Here is a 22,464-nt window from a genome sequence, read left to right on the forward strand (position 1 = left end):
GGGTCTCCCCTCTCTTCGAGTTCTTCAATAAACAGAAAATATGGTCCTCAATTTCATCCAATAAGGAGAGAGAACCCATTTATTTATTATCCATTTTGACCAATTCCAATTTTGTCTGCTCAGAATTTTTGTTTAATCACTTACAATGTCACTTGTTTATCCTGTATACTCTATGAGGTTTCTCTCCTGACTGGATGAAATAGGTATTTTCTGTTCACAAAAGAGCTGGAGAGATTCACAGGAAGACCCCTGTTACTGAATACTCTTTGTCTTTAGCAATGATTACTATCGGAATATAGTTATTAAACACTTACTTTAACAAAACAAATCACAATGATAATCACTTTCAGCACCGTAAATACCATACTGTAGCCTACCTGACAGCAGAATCATGTACAACTGGTAGGTTTTGACTCAGAGCAATACAAGTAAGGCAGGTGTATATAGTTAATTAATTATGATAATCAAGGCAAAAGGCAGCCCATGCTCCATTAAGTTATTACTGATAATGGGGGGAAAAACACACATCATGCTGTTAAGTAAATGTTTTATATAATAATGGTTTACATAACTTTTAACAATTGTGTTAATGTCTCACAGAAGAATGAGTATCTTACACATGGACAGGTTTTACATGGGAATTGCCTTTTCAACAACTTATTTCACATAGTGCAGCCAGTTTCTAAGGCTATATTCACACTGGCACCCCAAATCAGATTTTTGGCCAATACAGATTGGAATCAGATTGTTTTTTATCAAGTCTGAACAGCAAAAGAAAAAACTGATGTAAACTGATTTTTGCAAATGAGATTGAGCCTTGTTCAGACTGCATAAAACCAATCTGGATAGGAAAATCAGATTTGGGCTGCCAGTCTGAACAAGGCATCACTTCTATAAAGGGGTCAGTACTTCAATAGGAGTGTTGCACTTCAGCTGTATTCAAAGCCAGCTGCAGCAGTCCAATGGAGCATTTGCAGTCTGATCTACTGTTGTTACTGTATAGCTTTCATGACATCATTTAAAACTGATGAGTGACCTCATCAAACAACAGACAAAGCTCATGAGGTATCTTTCATCTCTCTTGCACACTACACAACAGCTCTATTTCTGTAGTGTTACAAAACATTGTTTCAGCAAAGACTGGACAATAACAGGAAGGGGAAAATGAAGCTCATTGCAGTGATGTCCTTAAGAAGTTTTTTTGTTTTAGTTTTTAGTTTTTTATCAAAGATTATAAGAACAGGTTCACTTCATCAGTTTGCAACTAAATTTAATATAACTAGGGATATATTACAATATGTTTGCATTTTTATTTTTAGTAAAGTTAGTGGCCATAATACCGTTTAGACAAATAGTGATAAGTTGGAATATATTCTTTGTTCTCACAAAAGTCATTCACCACTCGCAAAAAAAACACTTTTTGCATAATATGGAACTTGTAAATTTGCAATTATTGATGATTTAAACCTTTTTCAGTTCTTTTGTAGTAAAATTGTAGTGCCCTCACTGGTAATAAACAAAAAGTCACTTACATGACAACACTAAGTAATTAAACCCTGTTTAATGTAATATGTATACCATTCACCCTTTAGCCTGATTTATACTTGGTTGCACACCAATGTCACACACAAAAAATAGGCGATCTACAAGCTCATGTGTTGCACTGCAACACGTTTGAGTGCGTAGGTCTGCTATTTTTGGTGAGCAACACAAGTGCACAGCCAAGTATTAGTATTAGTAGTAGTAAGCCGTATTTCCCTTTATCAAATGCCACAAGCAGAGCAGAATTTAGTGTGCAAGAGAACATCTCTATAGGAGACATCAGAACAAGCTGTCAAATTCAGTTCATGAACCATCCATGACATCATGTTAAGAGGTTTTGCCTCAATGTTTTTTTCCACATGGCTTAAGAAAGTCCAGAGATGAGAGAGCAACCTTCTGGGACTCTCCTTGTTTGTCTGTAGTGGTAGAACAGTGGTTGGGTTTCAGCTGTTTCTTCTTAGGTGCAGGGAACATTCAAGTACCTTGCCCCTATGTATGGCTTGATTCCGAGAGACTCGAGACAATCAGACATATAATAGCAGGGGGGACACACAAACAGTACATGAGGCACTCAGCATTATTCAAAGATGTGGTGAAAAATCATTATATCGGTAATTAATACAAACAGTAACATCACAGATTGACTTTGTGGTTCACGTTTTGGGGTGAATGACATGGATCAGTTTTGCCTGCTGCAACAGGCAGAAACTCACAAATAATAAAAACACCCCCTGATACAGCAGGGGATGGACATCTTTCTCTTGAGCAAACAAACAGCATGATGAACTCAGGGACTTAGGGTGTCTGATACAATTCTGTGTAGAAAAACACAGGGCCAAAGCCTCAGTCAGATGACTGTAGGGTCTTAAGTAGGGAGAAATGGAATGAGGTCACCAGGATTTACTTTCATAATCCACATGGGATATAATGTAATCAACACAGGGCCACTTATCATGGGCCATTTCCCCATTATAAAAGTTGAACATGAAGCAATGATTTGTCTTCTCTTTATAAAAAGGTGCATCATGTTCCACAATACTTCTTAAAACACATCTAACAGCCTAAAGTTACTTGGATAATAGAATCCAAACGGGTAGGTATATTAACAATGCATCCCTTGGACTGGTTTTGCTCAAGTGAGTCTCTCATGTGTCTAAGGGCTTGCATTGTATCTGTATTGCTTTCCACTTTGCTTGACATGGTTGTGTTCGATCCATGAATCATTCTGTTAAGCCTGAGAAGTAGAGATCTAGCCAGGATATTTCTGCATTTCTTCAAATTACAGTATAGTATATGATGTATTGAATTTCAGGAGTGGTTGAGCAAATGCTGAAAAATATAATCATGCTGCAAAAAAGAAAAGAAAAAACAGCATTCTCTTTGTTTTTTCCCCCCAGAACAGTATATATGATGGCCAATGATTGCAAAAAAGATTCTATAGGCAGCAATGGGTAGAAGCAGCCAGTGAGTGGCTGGCTGGACGTCCCAGAGGGACTGTGCCGAAGGAGAGTGAAGATAGTCTGGTTTGAATTAGCAGAGACAAAAGGAAAGTACACAGCTCCTTTATGATTCCTCTTTTACTCCTGATGCTCCTCTGAAGTGACAGGCACCAGTTCAGGCAAGCCTTGACCCCCTTGCTGGGGTCAGGCTGCTTGGAAAAGCCCTGCTGTGCAGACTGTCCTGGTGCAGCTCAGTTAAGAGAGTTCAAAGCCTGTGTTCATACTAATGGCATAGCGCAGCTTGTCACGCAGAATGCTTTTCTTGCTGTAGTTGGGCAGCTTGAGCAGGTTGAAGCAGGTGGATGAGGTGGGCAGACGTCCACCTGGTTCCTTCTTCCGGATGGTGAAGAAGCCCCTGAGGACACTGCCGAGGGTGTCTCCAGTATCCTAGACACAAGAATGTAAACTTTAACACATTTCTTGAGCACAAACAAGACATGGAAATAATGGAAAGCAATATAATTCTACACAAAGCAGGGATGTCATGAGCCAAGGCATGATAATGAATGTTATTTATTTCTAAGGATACTGTGCCCTTTCTCCTCCGTCTTTCTTACCTGGTCATCTGAAACCTCCACACAACGGATGGAGAAAGGTGGTTTGAGGTAGGCGAAACCTAGAAGAGGCGGCCTTGAGCAGCTAGTCACAAACTATAAGAACACAATAGCAAGAGAGGACAAGAAATTCTCTTATAATACAGATTATGTAGCAAATACTGCAGTGTGTAAATTAAATATATGTACTTGGCAAATTCAGGGGTGGTAACTAAAAGTCTGTGATAGTTATGGAGATAAGAGAGCTTACTTTGAGGAACATAGCCCTCTCTTCAGCGTTGAAATCACTGGACAGGATGTCCCACAGCCAGATGATGACCCGATGACTGCTGTGAAATCCTCCATAATAAACAGTGTGCTTCCTGGGAAAGTGACAAATACATAATAAAAAATAAGTAGTTTAGTAGTTGTTGGGGTATTTGCCATAGTACATTTGCACATAGATGGAATTTGTCCTCTGCATTTACCGATACCAACTAATGGAAGTGGCTGCCATTACTACAGCACTGAGGAGCAGTTAGGGCTTAATTGTCTTGCTCAGGGACACTTCGACACAAACTGGGAGGACTGAAGGGCAAACTGGCGACCTTCCGATTCCCAGACGGCCTCTCTATCCACTCAGCTACTACTGACCCTACAAAAACAATCATTCCCTGACCAGGAATCGAACCTAAGCTTCGCTAACCATTATACCATCAGATGCAACATGGTGTAGTGCAACAACATTGTACAATCTTCACCAAAATTGTCAAAAGGTAACAGATATGGGTTGGTTAATACCAAAGTAGACATTTGGCATATCTAAACATAAAAGTTATTGCATGTGGTTGAATAGGGCAAGCGAAAAAAGCTATACGAAATGTTATCAGAAACTTTTGTTATATATATATATATATATATAAAATGTACAGTATATTAAAATGTGCTGAAAGTGATATCTTTTGGTTTAAAGGTTTTTCGTTAAAAGGTTAAAGCTCTATATTCTGCTGCTTCAGAGTTTCAAGAAGCTCCAGTGCAGGCCGTATATTTGTTAGTGTCAGGGTACCTACATGCTCTGCTGTACTGTGTAACCTTATGTTAGAGGCATGTGTAGGAGTCAGCAAATTATATAATTTCTGTCATAACCAACCCTATACGCAGCTGTCAGATTCTCCTCTAGATTGTGGAACCATTGGCACACATGTCTGTATAGAAACTGATCTTTATGGAAGGTTTGTCTGTATATTTATTTTTATGTTATCTTTCTTTATTGTGCTGTTTTTATTGTTAAATGGATCTCCCCTGGGTCTGAAATAAATAATTGAATTGTTTGTTCAATAACAGGGGTCTCCCCGTCTCTTTAGTAAACAGAAAATACATATTCAGGTGGGTTACACATTTAATCCAATCAGGAAAGAGAACCCTGCAAAGATAAGCAGGGTTAGCTTGTGTTATATTTACAATTTTTCTGCCATTTCTTTTATTACATCACTTCCAATTTCACTTGTTTATCCTGTATCCTACAGTATGCGTTGTCTCTCCTGATTGGATGAAATTGGTGTCCTGTCCTGAAAATGAATTTTCTGTTTACTAAAGAGCAAGAGAGGAGACCCCTGTTAGTGAACAAACACTCTATTAATGATTACCAGATATATCAGAATATGGACCTATTTCACTTATTACTGCACCGTTAATTACTGTAATAGCTGTGTAAATAATTGTTTCCCTTTTGTTAAGTGTAGCATAGATTTTCTTGTTTCTTGTTATGTGTAGCATAGATTTCACTCCTCCCTCTTGTTCATAAAACATGAAAGGATACCGCGAGCAAAAGACAGCATTATAAAGATATTGAAGGAAGGGCATGTCAGAGAGGTTTCATACTTGAGGTCGTCCAGATCGATCTCGGCATTGTCCCCAGAGACAAGACGCTGAACTTCAGGAGTGGAAAACATGTGCAACCACTCTGGGTTGATAATGCTGCGGAATCCACGGATAAACGCTGTGGTCTGCTCCTTGATCTGTGTGTGCATCCGGAAATGTGCCATGAGGTGTATGTAGCTGATCCTATGAGAGAATGCATTTGGTGGAGATGGAGATTAGGTCAGACTCGGAGGGTGATCAAACAGTGAAACAACATACAGTGCACCTGTATGCAGTTAAAAGTACAACCATACACTATACAACATTGTACTGTATATATTAGTCAACTTAAAAACGCGAGTTACAGCATATATTCATAGAATCTGATAAAAGATGTACACACTTGTTTTCATTGGTGACTGGCATAGTCTTCCCTCCCGGTATCAACTCATGACAGACCAGCTGGAAGGGATGGGATTAGAATTACAGAGGAAATGTCTTGTTTTGAATAATTTCATTTCCTATTTTACACATGGCTTTAGGACTTACCTGCCCCATGACATCCTCATCATAAGACAACGTCAGTCCTAGATCCCCTACATCACCATCATAGCGCTGAAAAACCAAACATGAAGTCTCCCTCAAATAAAAATGAATCAACTGGAACAATGTCACCCATGAATAAAAGCCGATGCAATTTTAGTGGGGGCGGGAAATAATAATCAGCCATTAAAGAGTTTTGGAGAAGCGTTAACTATTGCTGACCTTGATGGATGTGAGATTCTTGTAGAACTCAGAGTCCAGTGAAGGCAGCTCATCAATGGAGCTGTAAAATGTGCTGTGGTGGTGTCCTAAGACCTGACTTAGGAAGAAGGAGGCGAAGGGGACATCCACAACAATGCCCTGAAAACACAAAAGTAAGGCACTCGCTCTCTGAGCCTTGGAAGATGCTGCTGCGTTCAGCACTGCAACAATAAATAAGAACTTACTCAAACATACCTCATACATTGCTTTGCCAAGCATTTTCCCCACAAATTCAAAGAGCTGCAGATGGTTCTCGTGGATGTAGGATGTAGGTGAAGGATATAACCTTTCATTTCCACTGGTAGTCTATGGTGAAACAAATATCATCTTAATGGTAAGAATCGGCATGGTCAATGACAGCATCAGAACTTTACTCTAAGTTCAAGTAAAAAAAAATAGACAGCTCTTTTAACGCTACAATCACTTTTAGGGGTGTCACGATTCACTTACCTCACGATTCGATTCAAAATCGATTCCTTGGGTGCCGATTCGATTAAAATTGCGATTCTGCGATTAATTGATATTCGATTCGATTCTGCGATTTATTGCGATTTTCTAGGGTGCCGATTCGATTAAAATTGCGATTCTGCGATTTATTGCGATTTTCTAGGGTGCCGATTCGATTAAAATTGCGATTCTGCGATTAATTGATATTCGATTCTGCGATTTATTGCGATTTTATAAAAAAAAAAAAAAAAAAAAAAAAAAGTTAAAAAATTAAAAAATCGATTTTAATATTTTGAATCGATTTTTAAAATCGTGGCATTAAGAATCGCGATTTATTCATGAATCGATTTTTTTTGACAGCCCTAATCACTTTCTTCTCTCAGTCTTGTCTGACAGAGAGCCAACTGCAACAATGTCCAAACTACACATCTTGTATCCAATCTGGTGCCCCGGATCTGCTTCAAATAGCTTTATTGACATTGTTTACCAGTTGGTATTCCATCTGACACCAGGGTTGAAATGTCTCAATAGTATCAATAGTAGAGCAGGCAGACCTCCAACCAGAATAGATGTGATAGCTGCTAGTTATATTGTATTGACATACTCTACCCTGTACCCACACAAACACAGCAACACCAATGACAGTCAGACTTCAACTTGGATTTAAAATAAAATTACCTTAAAGAGGTTGAGTGCAGGATTAAAGACTTTCTTGATGATCTCCTCAAGAAACTCTTTGAAGACACCATCCTGGTCAATACCAGCCTCGTCTACTCCCAGGTCATTGACAAACTTCACACGAATGACACCTTTAATGGAATTCACAGGCAGCCGACGGAGCTGGTCATATCCATCCTTAAGGAGAGGACATTACCAACATTATTCTGAGATCGTGGTTATAATATATAAAAGTAATTTTATTCCATGCCAAATACGTCCTGGGCTAGCTCCATCCATACCTCCAACATCCGAGAGCGGCGAATGGTAATATGGGTGACGTGTGGCGAGGCAGAGCTCGTCTCCACCAATCCCAAACTCTCTTTTTCTTTTGTCACAATGTTCCGAAACAACAGCACCCTCTGGAATGGGTGGGGCAATTAAAAGAAAAATTAATATGAAAGCATAACTATGCCTGCAATTAAAAGGAAATAATCCACAACTAAATACTCACATTTTTATGTGGAATAACATGGGGGATGTACTGCAGTAAAAGTTGGGCTCTTTTCTTGCCCTTCTCCAGCTCTTGGAACAATAGGCTGGGCTTCAGGTCCCTGAGAGCAACCACACCCACAGGAACAGATGAGCGTTTCTATTGAAGCACTGTGTAGTGACTGCACTCTGATTCAATAGAAAAGCTCACTTGTTCCTCTGTGTACAATGTTAATAGACTACATTGTAGTAAGACTCAGGAAGTGATGTTAATGGTAATGATTCAATGTTCTTTTTGAATGAGGTGAATTTCTCACTTGCGCAGCCAATGGTCATCAGGGGTGAACCTCCTTCTGCAGTCTCGCTCATAGAGCACCATCAGCCAGCCATGAACACTGTGGAACAGCTCCAGTTTCTCTCCTTTGGCATTTTCTGTTGTCAGACAAAAACATACAGACAGAGATAAAACAGTCACATCCAACCTTGGTGTGCTGATGTGGGACAGAATAGGTATTGAATACAGTACGATGACTTCTTCTCTAATCTGTATTATGAAGATATGCCTATCTGTGATCACTGATCATCACCTTGAATGACATGCGGTGAGGCTTACTCACCTAAGATACCATCCCATACCATCTTGAACACAAACGTGTTCAGAAATGAGGAGATGGTGAGAAGTTCTTCTATCTTGAAAGATGTCTGTTCCTCATAGACCTCAATGTCATCTAGAATTCTAGAACACACACAACATTTCATGTCTTCAAAAGGAGCTATAGAGTTGGCAAAATGTTGTTGCTCTCTTGCACAGCATGTACTGTAATTTTGATTATTATTACGTGATGAGGTGCCGTGAGCAGTCACAGAAGAGCATGAGCATGGCCAAGAGCTGCTTGGATTCTTCTGTGTCATTGTTTAGGCACTCCATGAACAGTTTCAGTCCTCCTTGAGGACCCAGCTCACAGATGAAAGCCCAAAGTTTAGGCAACAGATCATCAAGGTGTGTCAGACCTGCACAGAACAGAGAGAAAGCCTTCCATAAATATCATTACCATTTTGTGTGCAGTTATCATTAACACACATTAAAAACGTTAATTCATCTATTTCTTACTCCCAAGAGATGGTACAAAAATTGTCCATTTGGATACATTTTGTACACTCTCCGAGTTAAATTAACAATGACGATGTAACCCTGTGGCACTGACCGGTGAGAATCTGGAGTCTTATCTGCGTCAGCGTCGAGAGAGCAGTCTGGTAGAGAACACAGATGCTGCACACCTTCTGAACTTCAGCTGAGTCCACACGCTTCCCTCCCACTGGCTTCAGGATGTTTCGTACTGAAGCTGACTTCTGAAATGCCCTCTTGAAGAGACCTGTCACAACAAAGCCACAAAACACAAGAAAAGAAGGGGACTCAGAATACATAGGCAAATTATATCAGTTTGGTAAGAGGGTTACATGCATTTATTAATTATCCATTTCAGTTATCCACTGAAGCAGACGTTAAAGGTGATATTGTTCAAAGACAATTATGTCGAGCTTGTTAAAAGGTGCAGAATAAAAGTATGGTGTTGTGAAATATGTTTTATAATTTGTTGCAAAAAGAGAGAGCATGGACAATTGGATCTGCAATCATTTTGTTATGTACACCGCAATGGAGCTTCCCCCTGTCTGAACAGGAGGCGCTCATTGATCTTTCATGTGACGAGCTATTGAAAGGCAATTCAGAACGAGTATCCACAGTTGTGTAATTCTACGCAGAGAAAGCTTGTCCCCTTCGCGCCTTTCTCAGCTCAACGCAGCCACCTATCACGGAACTGTATTCAAATGAAAGGTTCTGTCAACAGATTTTGGCTTAATATGCTTCGTTTTACACATGTGTGTACAGAATCAATTCTCTTGCTTTTATTGATATTATTCATTCATTTGAACGATAAGATACTGCTGTAATTTCATTTTCTAATAAATATTGATATTTTATTTTGATATTCTTTATTTCCACTTTGAAATTGCGCTATAAATAAAGGGTGGGGTCGGCAAAACAATTCTCAGACATAATGGGGTTGTGGCATTAAAAGTTTGAGAACCCCTGCCTTATACAGTATACCTGTACGGAACTCTGGGAAATAAGGAACCTCAAGCAACAGAGGTGTTGTGTTGTGATGTGGAGAGTCATACGACATCTAGTAGCTGAATGTGGTCTATACTAAAGAACTTTTAATATAACTCACTCTTAACTGGTAGATTGTTTTGCGATGTGCTAGGCTGTGGGGGAGGAGGAGTTGGCTCCAGACTCTCCAACTTTTTAGAGAGGACATCACTAAAAAGCGTCCGGATAACATTAACACCCCACAGGTACTGCAGCTGTTTGGTGACCAGCGGCATTGACTCGTTCAAACTGCAGAGAATAGGAGAGGGGTCAACCAGAGAAGACATTAATTTAAATATGTGTCACACTAAATGTGTTATCCATCTAAATAAAAGAGGATGTCTTGCTGACCCGTAGTCTACAGTCTGGGAGAACCAACCCAGAACTGGGTGCCAGTGCGTGAGGTTGGATTTCTTTTGGGACACATATCTCTGGCAGTAGGACAGCATGTCAGTCAGGTCCTTCACAAAATGGTTAGCCTCTTCCTCCAGGACTTTCTCATTGAGGTAGCCCAGGTGTATCAAGTTACCTACCATACAAAGAAAAATAACAAATGCTTGAAAAACAGTATTCCCAACAATGTAGCTATGACAAAACGGCCAATGATATAGGCTTACTTGTCCATACACAATTGTAAAAGCCACTCTTATTGTCTATTTTAAAGGATAGCCTACCCAGTAAGCAGAGCGTGTGGCTGCCTTCCAGACAGACACATATGTCTAAACACTGTTCTTCACGACTGAGAAATAGAATGAACTTCCGCAGCAGGTCATGAGTCTGTATGGAGGCCATGCACTGCCAAACAAAGAAGAGCCAATCAATGCCAATCTAACAGTCAACCTGTAGACACAGTGACCAAATGAGTCAAATTGATCAAATACTTATTTTGTTAAAGTGTTTACCTCTGGGGTGAGTACACTGAGATGGGATACAACTGCTGGAACCGACATGATGTGAATCAGGAACGATCTCAGCAGGTTATCAGAAAAATGAGCAGCAATGACCGGTCTGGGGAAAAAATGCATACAGCTTTAAACACACACCAAGCCATCATCGGTCCAAGCCGTCAACTATGGTCTGTAGCTGAAAATCGGTTGTAGAATGTGCGCCGGTGGTAGTGAGGTGTCTTGAGTGGGTCTGTCAACCGATTCAAATGTTGAAGGGGAGAGGGGGTCGGAGCTCTCTCTCGCATTTGCCCAGTGCAAACAGAGAGAGAGAGAAAAGCCACGTTTTCACTACAGTGCCAGAATTTTCCAGCAAAATAATTAGCATATCTAGCTGGAATACCAATGGGAGAGGCCGTTTTCACTTGCCCTCCTTGGCAGCAAAAGTTCTGGTACTGCCTGATAAGCAACCGTTTTCATTTGTTTATTTTCTAGCGTTATAGTACTTTATACTCGCACGAGAGCTGACTGTAAGCACGCGAGATTGTAACTTTAATTCATTGAAAGAACAGAGGATAAGCAAGCTGTTTTTTCATTCTTTTTTTCTCTCTCACAATCATTCATTATCACGGGGACGCAGGGGTTAACAGGTGGAGTTGACAGATCTGTTTCTAGCATTAAGCATTAAGGTTGTGCGATATGTCAAAATATTCCTATTGACCATCGGCAGTAAAAGAAATCGCAGATTGACTAAATATTCGCGCTAGAAAAGCAAATTAATGTGAGACCAGCTCCCCAGTCATTAGCTCGAGTAATACTTCGCTGTACAGCTGGTCGAAAATGGCAGATCTACAAGCTCACAATGTGCCACGTATGCAACACGTTGTGAGCTTGTAGATCTGCTATTCTCTGCACACGACCCTGTTGTATGACGAAGTATACATTCTGCTGTAACACGTGCAGTGTCGGGTAACCCTAACTGCGCCCTGTCAGTGAACAGAGATGAGACGACATGCACCTCTCTCACTGACCAAAACTTGTTCAGACAACGAAGAATTATAAAACATCTCTTCTTCTATAAGATATTATTTTCAGGACTAAGCTAAGATCACAGGAGATGAAGTGAAGTCTTAATATTCAGACTAAATGATAAATCGTGCCGCTGCGGGATAAACCCGCCCAGGCCGCTCTCCCCTGTACATGGGACGCGCAATGCACCTCAGGCGGCGAGCCGTGAGCAAACTCACATTTCAAATCGCATGAATTGACATAGTGATATAAACACAACAGACACAAGTTTTAATATCCAGACTTGACAGCAAAAGTTAAGAATCGAGTGCTGGATCTTGTGAGACCCGGGGGTACATGTGTTCCTGCGTCATCAAGCTTGCAAATGGACTCGCTGTGCGTTTTGCTATTCCAGAGAGACTTCTCGTACCTTGATTTCTAATGCTTTCACAACAGGGAAAATTGTATTCTCCCAGTACTATTTAGAAATATTACTAGGTAGCTTGCCATAAAATTTAGAACGCCAAAACTTCCGCCACACAAGATCAGTGGCCGTTTTCACATTGAATTTCAAAAGTTCCACTATACTTCCTGCCCTTTGGCTATGTGAAAACGGGGCTAAAGATAGTGCGAGGAAGAAAGCGAGAGTGTGTGTGTTTGTGTGTTTGTGTGTATGTGTCCGCTCCAATTTAAATATCAGAGACTGAGATTCCTTCAATGACAGCTCACCTTAATGACAATGTGAATATTGCTGTTAGAGTGCCCTTTGAGAGAGACGGTCTGGAACGAGCCAAGCCATTAGTAAGCAGGATCTATACAAGAAAAACAAAGATGAAGTTAAAAAATAAGGCACCAAATTAAAAAAAAAGAACACTATGAACTGTTACAGTACCTGTATTACAGAATAGAATCCCTTTTGATTGAGATGCCCCATAATATTCTCACAAATCCTGGTCAATGCTGGTTTCAGAGCCTCTCCTTGAATAAAGAAGGGAGCATGTTTAGTTTTCTATTTTCACAAAGCCTGACACCCAATAATTAAATGCGTTCGGTGACAACCATAACTGATCAGACACTGACCTTTCCCTCGTGCTATCTTCCAAGTCGAAACATCTGTGAAGGTCACCAGCATGGAGAGGTACAGTGTTACCAATTTATTGTCCTGAAGTATGTCAGGCTGCAATAAAAAATAAGAAGTCAGATAGGTTAATTCTGATGTGAATAAAAATCCCTGGATTCAAATAACTTTTCAAAAGTAACTCTACTGCTTTGATGCGAAACTTGCCTTTAGGTTTTTCAGTAGCTGACAGGAGACCCAAAGAACATCTTTAATCTGTTTGAGCCAAGGAATGGTGAGGTCTTTGGAAAGAGCCAAGGACACATACCACACCTGGCATCCAAATGACAGAACAGTCACTGAGAAAAATTGTACTTTATCTAAAAGCTGCTTGATTGAAAAGAAAAAGGTTAAAGCATACTCACTTTAGGTTCATTTTCAACCTCCATACTAGCAAGTATGGATCGACAAAGCTTCTCAAACCTCTGTATAGTAGGTAGAATTCAAGTGACTGGTTTAAAATCAGGTCTTTGTTCAAATATGAAAGTATCACAAATAATAAGGCAACAACATCACTAAATAAACACCAACAATGTTGTCTGAGTAGTACAATTTTGTGCAACAGAAGATAACTCACCAACTTATCTTCTAGGCAATAGATGAATAATAATTTCCGAGCAATTTTGAAGATTGATAGTGCATTTCTCTTTGATGTCCCAACTTCAGGAACTTGAAAATAATCATCGACCTCTTTCCTGGTGAGACATTGAGAGAAAAATATTTTATCAGTGTCCTTAAAACTCACATAAAACTCAATTAACAGTCTCTCTAAATTATAATAATTGTGTAATTTTTTTGCGTGTGATGTTTGCTTATACCGTAAGTGTGGATTTGTCACTTCAATTTCATACCGTTATAGAGCTTACCTTATTTGCTTCTGGAGTCTGCAGCGACAAAGAAATCTCCTAATAAGAGCTTGGATTTGGGTTGCTGCTCTCTCCTTCTCCTTCTGTCCTTTCCTCTCCTCTCTCGCCAGCCTGGCTTTGTCCAGGAACTCTGACTTGGAACTTTGAGTTGCACCAAACATTGTGCACTCTAACATGAATAAATCAAGAAAATAAGAAATCAAGTAATTCAGACACTGTGAGAGAATATAGATATCACTGAAATACATGAATAATAAAGTCATATGATTTTTACACAGCAAACTAAATAACAATACAGGCTTTTCTCAAATGTCAATTGATCTTCCATATTGGAAGAAACAACAGTTCCTATCTGCAAAATATGTGTTGTTGATGATATATGAGATAAACTGTATATCAACGCAAAAGTAATAATCTGGTGTCTGATTACCAGATCTTGAAACAATTCACAGTGCAACAGTAGTTCCAGGCTTTTCAGAGGCTTTTTTTTTTTACTTACTCTATACCACTGTCTGCACAGAAATTGGGCATTTCTTTTGAAGATGGTTACTAATGGTTACAGGCTACCATGTTGTAGGAAAGAACTATACAAAATACTCAGTGCAGGGCCTATTTCGCAAAGATCACTGTTGGTGGTCCCCAGCTAAATGACGGAAGTAACCAAATGGACCCTTATAGATCTTTAACTCTTGAGAGTGTAAAATGAAACCATTTTTACGCTCTCAAGGGTTCAATTATTGTTAAACATCTGCATTAATTAATTTACAAGAAGTCTACACAATTTAGAGAATGTAGAAGAATTGTTATTTTGATCAATGTTTCCCTGATATCTCTCTCCTATGGTATCAACATTAATACAGCATGGAATTGTGGACAAAATCGTATCCAACGATAACAAAATATTCTAAGTTGTCTGAGAGGCTAAATCTCATGAAATGGTGATGAATCCGTGGCTCAAATGCCGAATAAATAATGGACCTTGATATGAAGGGTTGAAAACCACTGTGATAGATGGAAAGTGTAGCAGTGACTTTACCTTCGATATTTCCCAATATTGACTTTGTCTGGGCCTTATTGGGGCTCAGTGGGCGCTATACCTCCTCAATCATCTTGACACCCTCGACATCCAATATCAGGAAAGCCAAACCAAAGATGATCATCAACTTGTCATCTCTGAAGAAATGGGCGACAGACAGGAAAGATGGAGCTGTGTTAGCTAGCAGAGGGAGCTAGTTCGTCGCAAGTTAGCTTGATACTGTTTTAGAAAGAATGTGAGGGAAATGGGTCAACGATAACTCACATCATTATGGGATAAAAGTGGGTCCTTGGTCAATGACAGCCTAAAAACATAGAAAACATATCGTTTCCAAAATGTAAACAATAACAAGAGATCCGTACGTTGACTGCAGCCATTAATCCCGTGTGTCGCATTGAAGGATTCCGGGTAGTAATTTGTCTAGTGTGAGAAATGGTGACATACACCTATTGTCTTGTTTTGGACAGATTGTCTGTTAAATCCAGAACTATTTGTGGTCATGTTAGGATTATATAATTAATGGTGGTTATTAATGTTTTTAACAAGAGCGTGGGGGGGGGGGGCTTCTGACGAGAGGAACATTATCTCTGTTACGCTTTCAGTGGAAGAATTACGTGGTGACAGATTGACTGCTGTTCTATGACAGTGGTTCTCAAACTTTTTCATGTCAAGGACCCCCAAACTGATATGTATTTGGCCACGGACCCCACATCTGAAAAGAGTCTGCCAGGGACCCCCAGAAGAGAATATTTGTGTTCCAAAAATGTCAAAAGAATAGCAGATGTACAAGCTTCGTGTCGCGCTGTGAGCTTGTACATCTGCTATTTTTGAATAGCCAACTTAAAAGTGGTTAAAATGATTGTGCTGGGGATCCCCCTGGAACCCCAAGGAAACCCTGGGGGTCCCCGGACCCCTTGCGAGCCTATGCTGTATGATATGTCACTACAAAGCATTTACTCATTATAGATTTATATGAACATTGTCTGTTGTTGTAGCCCGAGATAGTTTTATTTAACTGACCACACATATAAAGTACTGGGCAGTGCAGCATTTTATTGTTGACTGTACCTTTAAGGGGGGCACATACACACACACACACACACACACGCACGCACGCACGCACGCGCACACACACACACACACACACACAGGAAAATTGCAGTGTTGCCAGGTTTTGCGAGAGAAACAAGCAACCAGGTAATGGCTTAATAATAAGCGGCCATGGCAACACTGAAAACGTGACGTCATGTTTAGAAGTACGCAGTGCTGGACAGGAAGGAAGTGGGTGTTAGCTAAATAGCTGGCTAATGTTAGCAACCTCAGATTTCGGAGTCTTGTTACGGGTTCTATGGTAAATACATTTTCTTTCATAATGATCAGCCAAATGCGAATACATCGCTAACGTTACATGGGCATAACGGTCATTAGTGATTCGTCTAGTAATGAAACATGGTGCTGCTTTTTGTTTGAGCTGCTTCCTATGAGCTAGACAAATGCATGCTAATGTAAGAAAGTTTAGCTAGCTACGTTAGCTATGGAAAATCATATCACTTAGTGATGATGCCATTGACAATGACATTAATTATTACCATCATTATGGTCAATGTTATACAGGGCATGAACGACGATAATGTATACATACACGATAGCACCCCGCTCTGTTGGGGTGAAGTAGTAACATGTGTTCATGTGGTAGCTGATATACACAATACACGGTTAACGTTTAATGCTGGATACAGGAAGAGTGGGCAGTCAGTGTGGGAACCTGAAAAGTCTGGGCACAGTGTGCACCTCAATGTGAAATTGGCAAAATTTCCCAAAATGTGAAAAAGTTAAGAACAAAACCATGCTTTTGAAAATAGTCTGAAATAATGTTAAGTATACATGATTTGAACATGTATGCTACTAGCCCTAGAATGTCTGTGATCTTACATACATTTCATGTATTCCAAATACACAGTCATATAGATCACCCTCGTCGACGCGCTGTGTAGTGACGATCTGCGCGGCCATAAAAGTGCTCTAAACTCCGTCTGTACTCACCCAATAATGAATTCCTAAGACTTGGAGTCATATTTTGTCCTCTAGTTTCATATCCATTTGAAAGTTCTGCCAGAAAACGTGTGTTTAGTCAAATATCTCCACTTTTCCACGAGCTGCACACGGACGACTTTCTGTACGGGCGAGGGGCCCGGGAATGAGTGCAGGACTGAATATATGTAAACTTCCTTTAGGACGCACAAATGTTTGGGACACACAATTGGCAGATGGAGTGATCCATAACCCCGCACCAATCACAATCACCCGTCAATTGTGTTCCCCATTCGTTTGTGCTTCCCTGTGTCAATTTGTTATGACGATTTAAATGTGGTCCTTCACTCAAGTCCACACCTAAATCTAGCCGCAAGCAACAGCTCTAATATGCTATTTTTGCTATCTGGAATCTAGAGTTGAAAATACCAACCCTTGACGGCATATTCATTCAAACTTGGAGTATCCTCTTTGTATCTGCCAAGTTTTTGTTTACAAACAAAATCCACCATAGACATGTTATGAGCTACTTTCTGTCAATAAAAGTAAGTGTTGGGGTTTTGGAAGCGCTCGTTGGAAATCAATTCAATTCAAATGGCTTTTTATTTGCATGAGAAAACATACATTTACATTGCCAAAGCAAAAGTGGAACAATACAGTCGAAACTAAATAATGTATGTACAATTAAAAGGGAATAGAAATGATGTGTACACAGAGCTGTTGCATTGCAACTTACAAAACCATACGAATTGTGCATTTACTGTCAGAAATAGTTAGCATATATATCCACATAGGAAAGGTTAGCTTGGGATAGGCTTTTGCAAAGTTGTGCACAAAAAATGGCATCTGTTTTTCAAAAGTGTTTAAAGGTAATTGCTCTGTATGTACAGAGTTTCTTCAATTTACAATTAAGCATTTAGTAGATGCTCTTAATCCAGGGCGACTTACAGTAAGCAATGAAAACACAAGGTACATACATGAACTGAACACAAATAGTGATCTAGGATCATAGGTAAACCAAGAACCTATCATCAGTCTAAACAGTAGAATATCCAAGAAATCAATTTCTATGTACCATGGTCATTGGTCACTCGACGATGCAGACAGTGCAGGAATACACACAATGATAAGTAGTCTTTAAGATGGTTGTGTTCCGTTTGATATCCTTCCCCTATCACAGCAGCTCATGAATCTTGCTGCTGTGTTTGCACATTGTTGTACTTCGCCCAGCAGATATGGGAGTTTTTTGTCAATAGTCATGTTTTCAAACTCCTTGGGTGATTGTGATCTGTGGGAAGTATGTGTCTCTGATGTCTTGGTACACCCAACGGTCCTTCGTAGTGTTTCGAAATGGCACAAAATGCAGGAGGCGGCAGGAGTAGTACGTTGCGTTATTGAAACTGAGCGCTTGCAAAAATTATCACCTGCACAGAATAAAATGTGAAAAAGTTAAGAATAAAAGTATGCTTTTGAAAATAGTCTGAAATAATGTAAAGTATACATGATTTGCACATGTATGGTACATCATTATCACACCTAAATCTACCCTGCAACTTATTGTTTATGCCATAATGACTGGCTAGCCTCAGTTTTTGTAGCAATTGTTGAAATGTTACGCTTTAAATATCAAATGTTCAAGCATGTTTTTTGATATATTTTTTTTGGGGGGGGGGATTAAGTTGACCAGACTTCTCAGGCGCTCACTCTTCCAGTAACCTTATTGCTATCCTTTTAGCTCAAATGTTAGACTGTACCTCGTGCTGGTTACATTTCTGTCTAATAAAGTATTGAATAAATCAATCACAGGAAGAGATGTCAGGAGAGAGTGTTGTGAGCTCGGCGGTGCCGGCAGCTACAACCCGGACCACTTCCTTCAAGGGTTCCAGTCCCAGTTCCAAGTATGTGAAGTTGAATGTGGGTGGGGCGCTCTACTACACCACAATGCAGACACTGACCAAACAGGACACCATGCTCAAGGCCATGTTCAGTGGAAGGATGGAGGTACTAACAGACAGCGAAGGTAGGTTCTGGTGGCTTTCTTTTTTTATGTTCAAACTAGAATGGATAAGGTTGATCTTAGCATGTGCCAATTCAAAATAGAGATGTACCTATGTAATTCTTTCCTTCCTGATACCGATTCCGTTACCCATAACTTGCATATCGGGCGGTGCCGATCCGATACCAGTGTGTAATTTAAAAAAAATCTAGGTCAGTGGTTCTCAAAGTGGGGTCCAAGGACCCTCAAGGTTCCTTGAAGGGGTTCCAAATGGACCCTTACATGTCTGTAACTCAGAGTGTACACATTTGTACACTCAGAGTTATGGGGGTCCTTGAAATGAAAAGTTTGAGAACCACTCATCTAGGAATGGATAAAAAATACCATTAATAATTGTTAAAGTGCAGCCACTAGTTAGTAAAATAATAATGTACAGGAAGAGTATAAAACATTGTGCAACATCAACTGAAACATTCAAAATACGACTGTAAATGAAATATCATCATGTGATAAATTACATGGTATGGGAATGGCATAGACTGGCATACTCGCCGATACCTGTATTTTAGGCAGTATCGGTACTTTTCCGATACTGGTATCGGTATAGGAACAACTCTAAATCATTGAGCTGTCTGTCACTTGTTCATCTACAGGATGGATCTTGATTGATCGATGTGGGAAACACTTTGGCACAATCCTGAACTACCTTAGAGATGGGGCTGTGCCACTTCCAGACAGCAGAAGGGAAACAGAGGAGCTGCAGGCTGAATCCAAGTATTATTTGGTCCAAGGCCTGGCTGACGAATGTACAGCTGCCTTACAGGTACAACCCCTGTGCTGTTTGAGAGCACAATAGAGGCTTTCTGCATGACTTTGACCACTTGGACCCTAGCATCCATATTCTGGGCGGGACATTAACCAAAAATAGAAGATCTACAAGCTCACAACGTGTCACATTGACAGAACGTGTCACACAGTTGACCGGCTATTTTCGGCTAAAGAGATTTGATGTAGACGGAAAAAAGCAAAAACAGTTTTAACTCGTTTTTACTGCGACTGGAGGTTTGAAGTGGTTAAGCATCTGTTCCATTATCTTCCACCAGGTGGCAACATTAGTCTGCATGTACATTGCACTGGAATAAACGATACAAATGCAGTCATTGTTTTGTGATTGTGTGATGTACAGCAATGCAAATTAATAGAATTAATCTTATGATTTTTCCTCTTAGAACAAAGACACGTATGAGCCGTTTTGCAAAGTGCCTTTGGTGACATCATCTAAAGAAGAACAGAGGTTAATTGCAACTTCTAATAAGGTAAAGCCTTTTTACTTCATGCGTTGGGGTCAATGATCCCTTATACCCACACACCATGCAAACACACACTCAACATAGAGTAGTACTAGCTATGACAGTGAACTCGTAGGACACAAGCTAAACCCAAAACACATAGGAATGTGATAAATCTAAGGGAGACACTATACAGAGGTTATTTTACTTTGTCATTCATAAAGAAAAGTAAAGGGGGAAAAACAGTGATGAAAATGACTGTATATATTAGTTTTCTGTTGTGCTAAATATGTTGCAAACATAACAGAAGCCTTTGTGCAATATCCTGTCTTCATCTTGTGTGCACATAGAAGAGCTTTCCGTTCTATTGAGGCTACTGTGCAGAAAGGTCCAGATTAGAACAATAAGCCTTATGTGGTATTAGTAAGGCCGGCAAAATCAGGTGTTAGTGAGAAAAGATGGAGGCTACCCCATCTAATAGTTATAATTAACCAATATCACTGGGAGACACTGAGACTCGTCCGGTGCTTGCAAACATCAAACCAGACCTAGAGGGATTTGTGGATTCATCTCATGTGTTTTTTTATGACAAATATTGTAGTATAATTACCGTGGCGTATCCACTTCACAGATTACAAAACGCTTTTATTCTTTTCCACAGCCTACTGTCAAACTTCTGTATAACAGAAGCAACAACAAATATTCATACACCAGGTGAGACTTTTGTTTAGAGTTGTTTCTTATCATGTAACTCTAAACAAGGAATATAATAGTATAAACACTGCACATTATCTTTACTGTCATGTAAATATTTCCCCCTCTTGTGCAGCAATTCCGATGACAACATGCTAAAGAACATTGAGCTGTTTGACAAGTTGTCGCTGCGGTTTAACGGCCGCGTACTCTTCATCAAAGATGTAATTGGAGATGAGATCTGCTGCTGGTCATTTTATGGACAGGGTCGCAAGATTGCTGAAGTATGTTGCACCTCCATTGTTTACGCCACAGAGAAGAAGCAGACAAAGGTAACATTTCTTTATATACAGTATATTCATCTTTTCACAATCCGGGCATGCATATTCTTGTTATGCCCAAACAAATGGTCCATGTCCCTTTTAAAAGGTAAATATTCAATTCTTCATTCCTCTTACCTTGCTCTAGGTGGAGTTTCCTGAGGCACGAATCTATGAGGAGACACTCAACATCCTCCTTTACGAGTCTCAGGACGGGAGGGGCCCAGACAATGCCCTGCTTGAGGCCACAGGGGGCGCTGCGGGACGCTCTCACCACCTGGATGAGGATGAGGAGCGGGAGCGCATCGAAAGAGTCCGTAGGATTCATATAAAACGACCTGACGACCGCACACACCACCACCAGTGACCTTCCTTCTCCCACCATGAATTGCCGACCTGTCAGCCCTGTGTCTCTGACCCTGGACACTTTTTGGATCATGCTTGTGCCTTACAAAACCCAGCACCTCTCTCTTTCACTACCACTCTCATCTTGATCAGCATTTTTCTGGGGTCTGATGCTGAGGGGAGATGGGTGACATTATACAGTACCTTAGTTTGAAGTGGTGAAGTGATTTCTCTTCCTTTTTGAGGGTGTTGCTGCTTGTCAGCTGGTGTGTGTTATGTTCTCTTATAGACTTTGTCTTATTATATGTACGTTAGTCACAACTTTCTATCACTGTACTCTGCTCACTGTTGGTATGCAGAAGCTCAGAAGTCTAAGGTTTAGTTTACACTTCATCACACTGTGTATGCGATACTGTTGATACAGTTAAGAGATCATGGGTGGATGCAACATTTCAGAAAACTAACTGCACCATACCATTCCTTTGTTCCCTTTGATCAGATTTCCCGTTAATCCAGTGTCCTTTCATTCCACTAACCTAAAGTGATCATTTTAAAAGGACAGAACTTGAGCTGTGACCCGAGGTGTTAAGTGTATCGGGTTGATTGAGTGATGGATGCTGAGGTTGAAATGAATGGCTGAAACTAGAGACCTCCTACCCTGGTAGGAAGGGGATCCCTGTCTTGTACAAGCTTTTAACAGGGAGAGAAATTAGACCTGTCCTTCACCATAGCATTCATCAAAGAATGTACTGTTTGCACACAATAGGTTTGAATTATGTCTCTTTTAACAGTCACAGTACTTGTAGGTCTACTGTACAGACGTGAACATAATATTATGTATGTTTTACAATATATTTATACATTATCACAAATAAATTTCTACAAATATATTTTTG

General features: G+C 40.1%; 2 protein-coding genes across 3 annotated transcripts; one reads left to right on the top strand and one right to left on the bottom strand.

Annotated features, from left to right (window-relative positions):
* Window positions 1–84: 84 nt before the first annotated feature.
* Window positions 85–15,293, bottom strand: ube3b (ubiquitin protein ligase E3B). Of its 2 annotated transcripts, none has more exons than XM_084054077.1 (28): window positions 15,159–15,293; window positions 14,895–15,031; window positions 13,859–14,027; window positions 13,570–13,687; window positions 13,358–13,417; window positions 13,161–13,265; window positions 12,956–13,052; window positions 12,768–12,853; window positions 12,605–12,687; window positions 10,886–10,991; window positions 10,658–10,778; window positions 10,335–10,512; window positions 10,066–10,232; window positions 9,040–9,207; window positions 8,674–8,845; window positions 8,452–8,570; window positions 8,152–8,266; window positions 7,857–7,956; window positions 7,645–7,764; window positions 7,364–7,540; window positions 6,434–6,544; window positions 6,200–6,337; window positions 5,984–6,049; window positions 5,838–5,896; window positions 5,456–5,638; window positions 3,846–3,957; window positions 3,599–3,691; window positions 85–3,428 (listed from the first exon to the last, which is right to left on the bottom strand). In XM_084054077.1, exons 3-28 carry the CDS (start codon window positions 14,017–14,019, stop codon window positions 3,237–3,239), a joined length of 3,207 nt encoding a protein of 1,068 aa, XP_083910203.1. In that variant the 5' UTR covers window positions 14,020–14,027; window positions 14,895–15,031; window positions 15,159–15,293; the 3' UTR covers window positions 85–3,236. The 2 variants fall into 2 exon arrangements, with proteins under 2 accessions (XP_083910203.1, XP_083910204.1); XM_084054078.1 differs by having other exon boundaries at window positions 15,257–15,280.
* An 862-nt stretch (window positions 15,294–16,155) lies between these two features.
* On the top strand, window positions 16,156–22,456 carry kctd10 (potassium channel tetramerization domain containing 10). Its single transcript, XM_084056249.1, has 7 exons — window positions 16,156–16,245; window positions 18,732–18,945; window positions 19,575–19,744; window positions 20,151–20,237; window positions 20,872–20,924; window positions 21,040–21,235; window positions 21,372–22,456. Exons 1-7 carry the CDS (start codon window positions 16,243–16,245, stop codon window positions 21,588–21,590), a joined length of 942 nt encoding a protein of 313 aa, XP_083912375.1. The 5' UTR covers window positions 16,156–16,242; the 3' UTR covers window positions 21,591–22,456.
* Window positions 22,457–22,464: the final 8 nt, after the last annotated feature.

The sequence above is a fragment of the Gymnoscopelus microlampas genome, assembly GCF_963454915.1.
Source record: "Gymnoscopelus microlampas genome assembly, chromosome: 4".
NCBI lineage: Eukaryota > Metazoa > Chordata > Actinopteri > Myctophiformes > Myctophidae > Gymnoscopelus > Gymnoscopelus microlampas.

Bases quoted from the DNA above. Each gene is read 5' to 3' on its own strand.
- ube3b (XM_084054077.1), bottom strand. From the start codon at position 14,019: ATGTTTGGTGCAACTCAAAGTTCCAAGTCAGAGTTCCTGGACAAAGCC. The intron at 10,992-12,604 runs GTGAGCTGTCAT...TTTTTTCCCCAG, and splicing joins ATATTCACATTGTCATTAAG to ACCGGTCATTGCTGCTCATT. The intron at 8,571-8,673 runs GTAATAATAATC...TGTGTGTTCTAG, and splicing joins TGCTCACGGCACCTCATCAC to AATTCTAGATGACATTGAGG.
- kctd10 (XM_084056249.1), top strand. The intron at 19,745-20,150 runs GTACAACCCCTG...TTTTCCTCTTAG, and splicing joins AATGTACAGCTGCCTTACAG to AACAAAGACACGTATGAGCC. The intron at 20,238-20,871 runs GTAAAGCCTTTT...TCTTTTCCACAG, and splicing joins TAATTGCAACTTCTAATAAG to CCTACTGTCAAACTTCTGTA.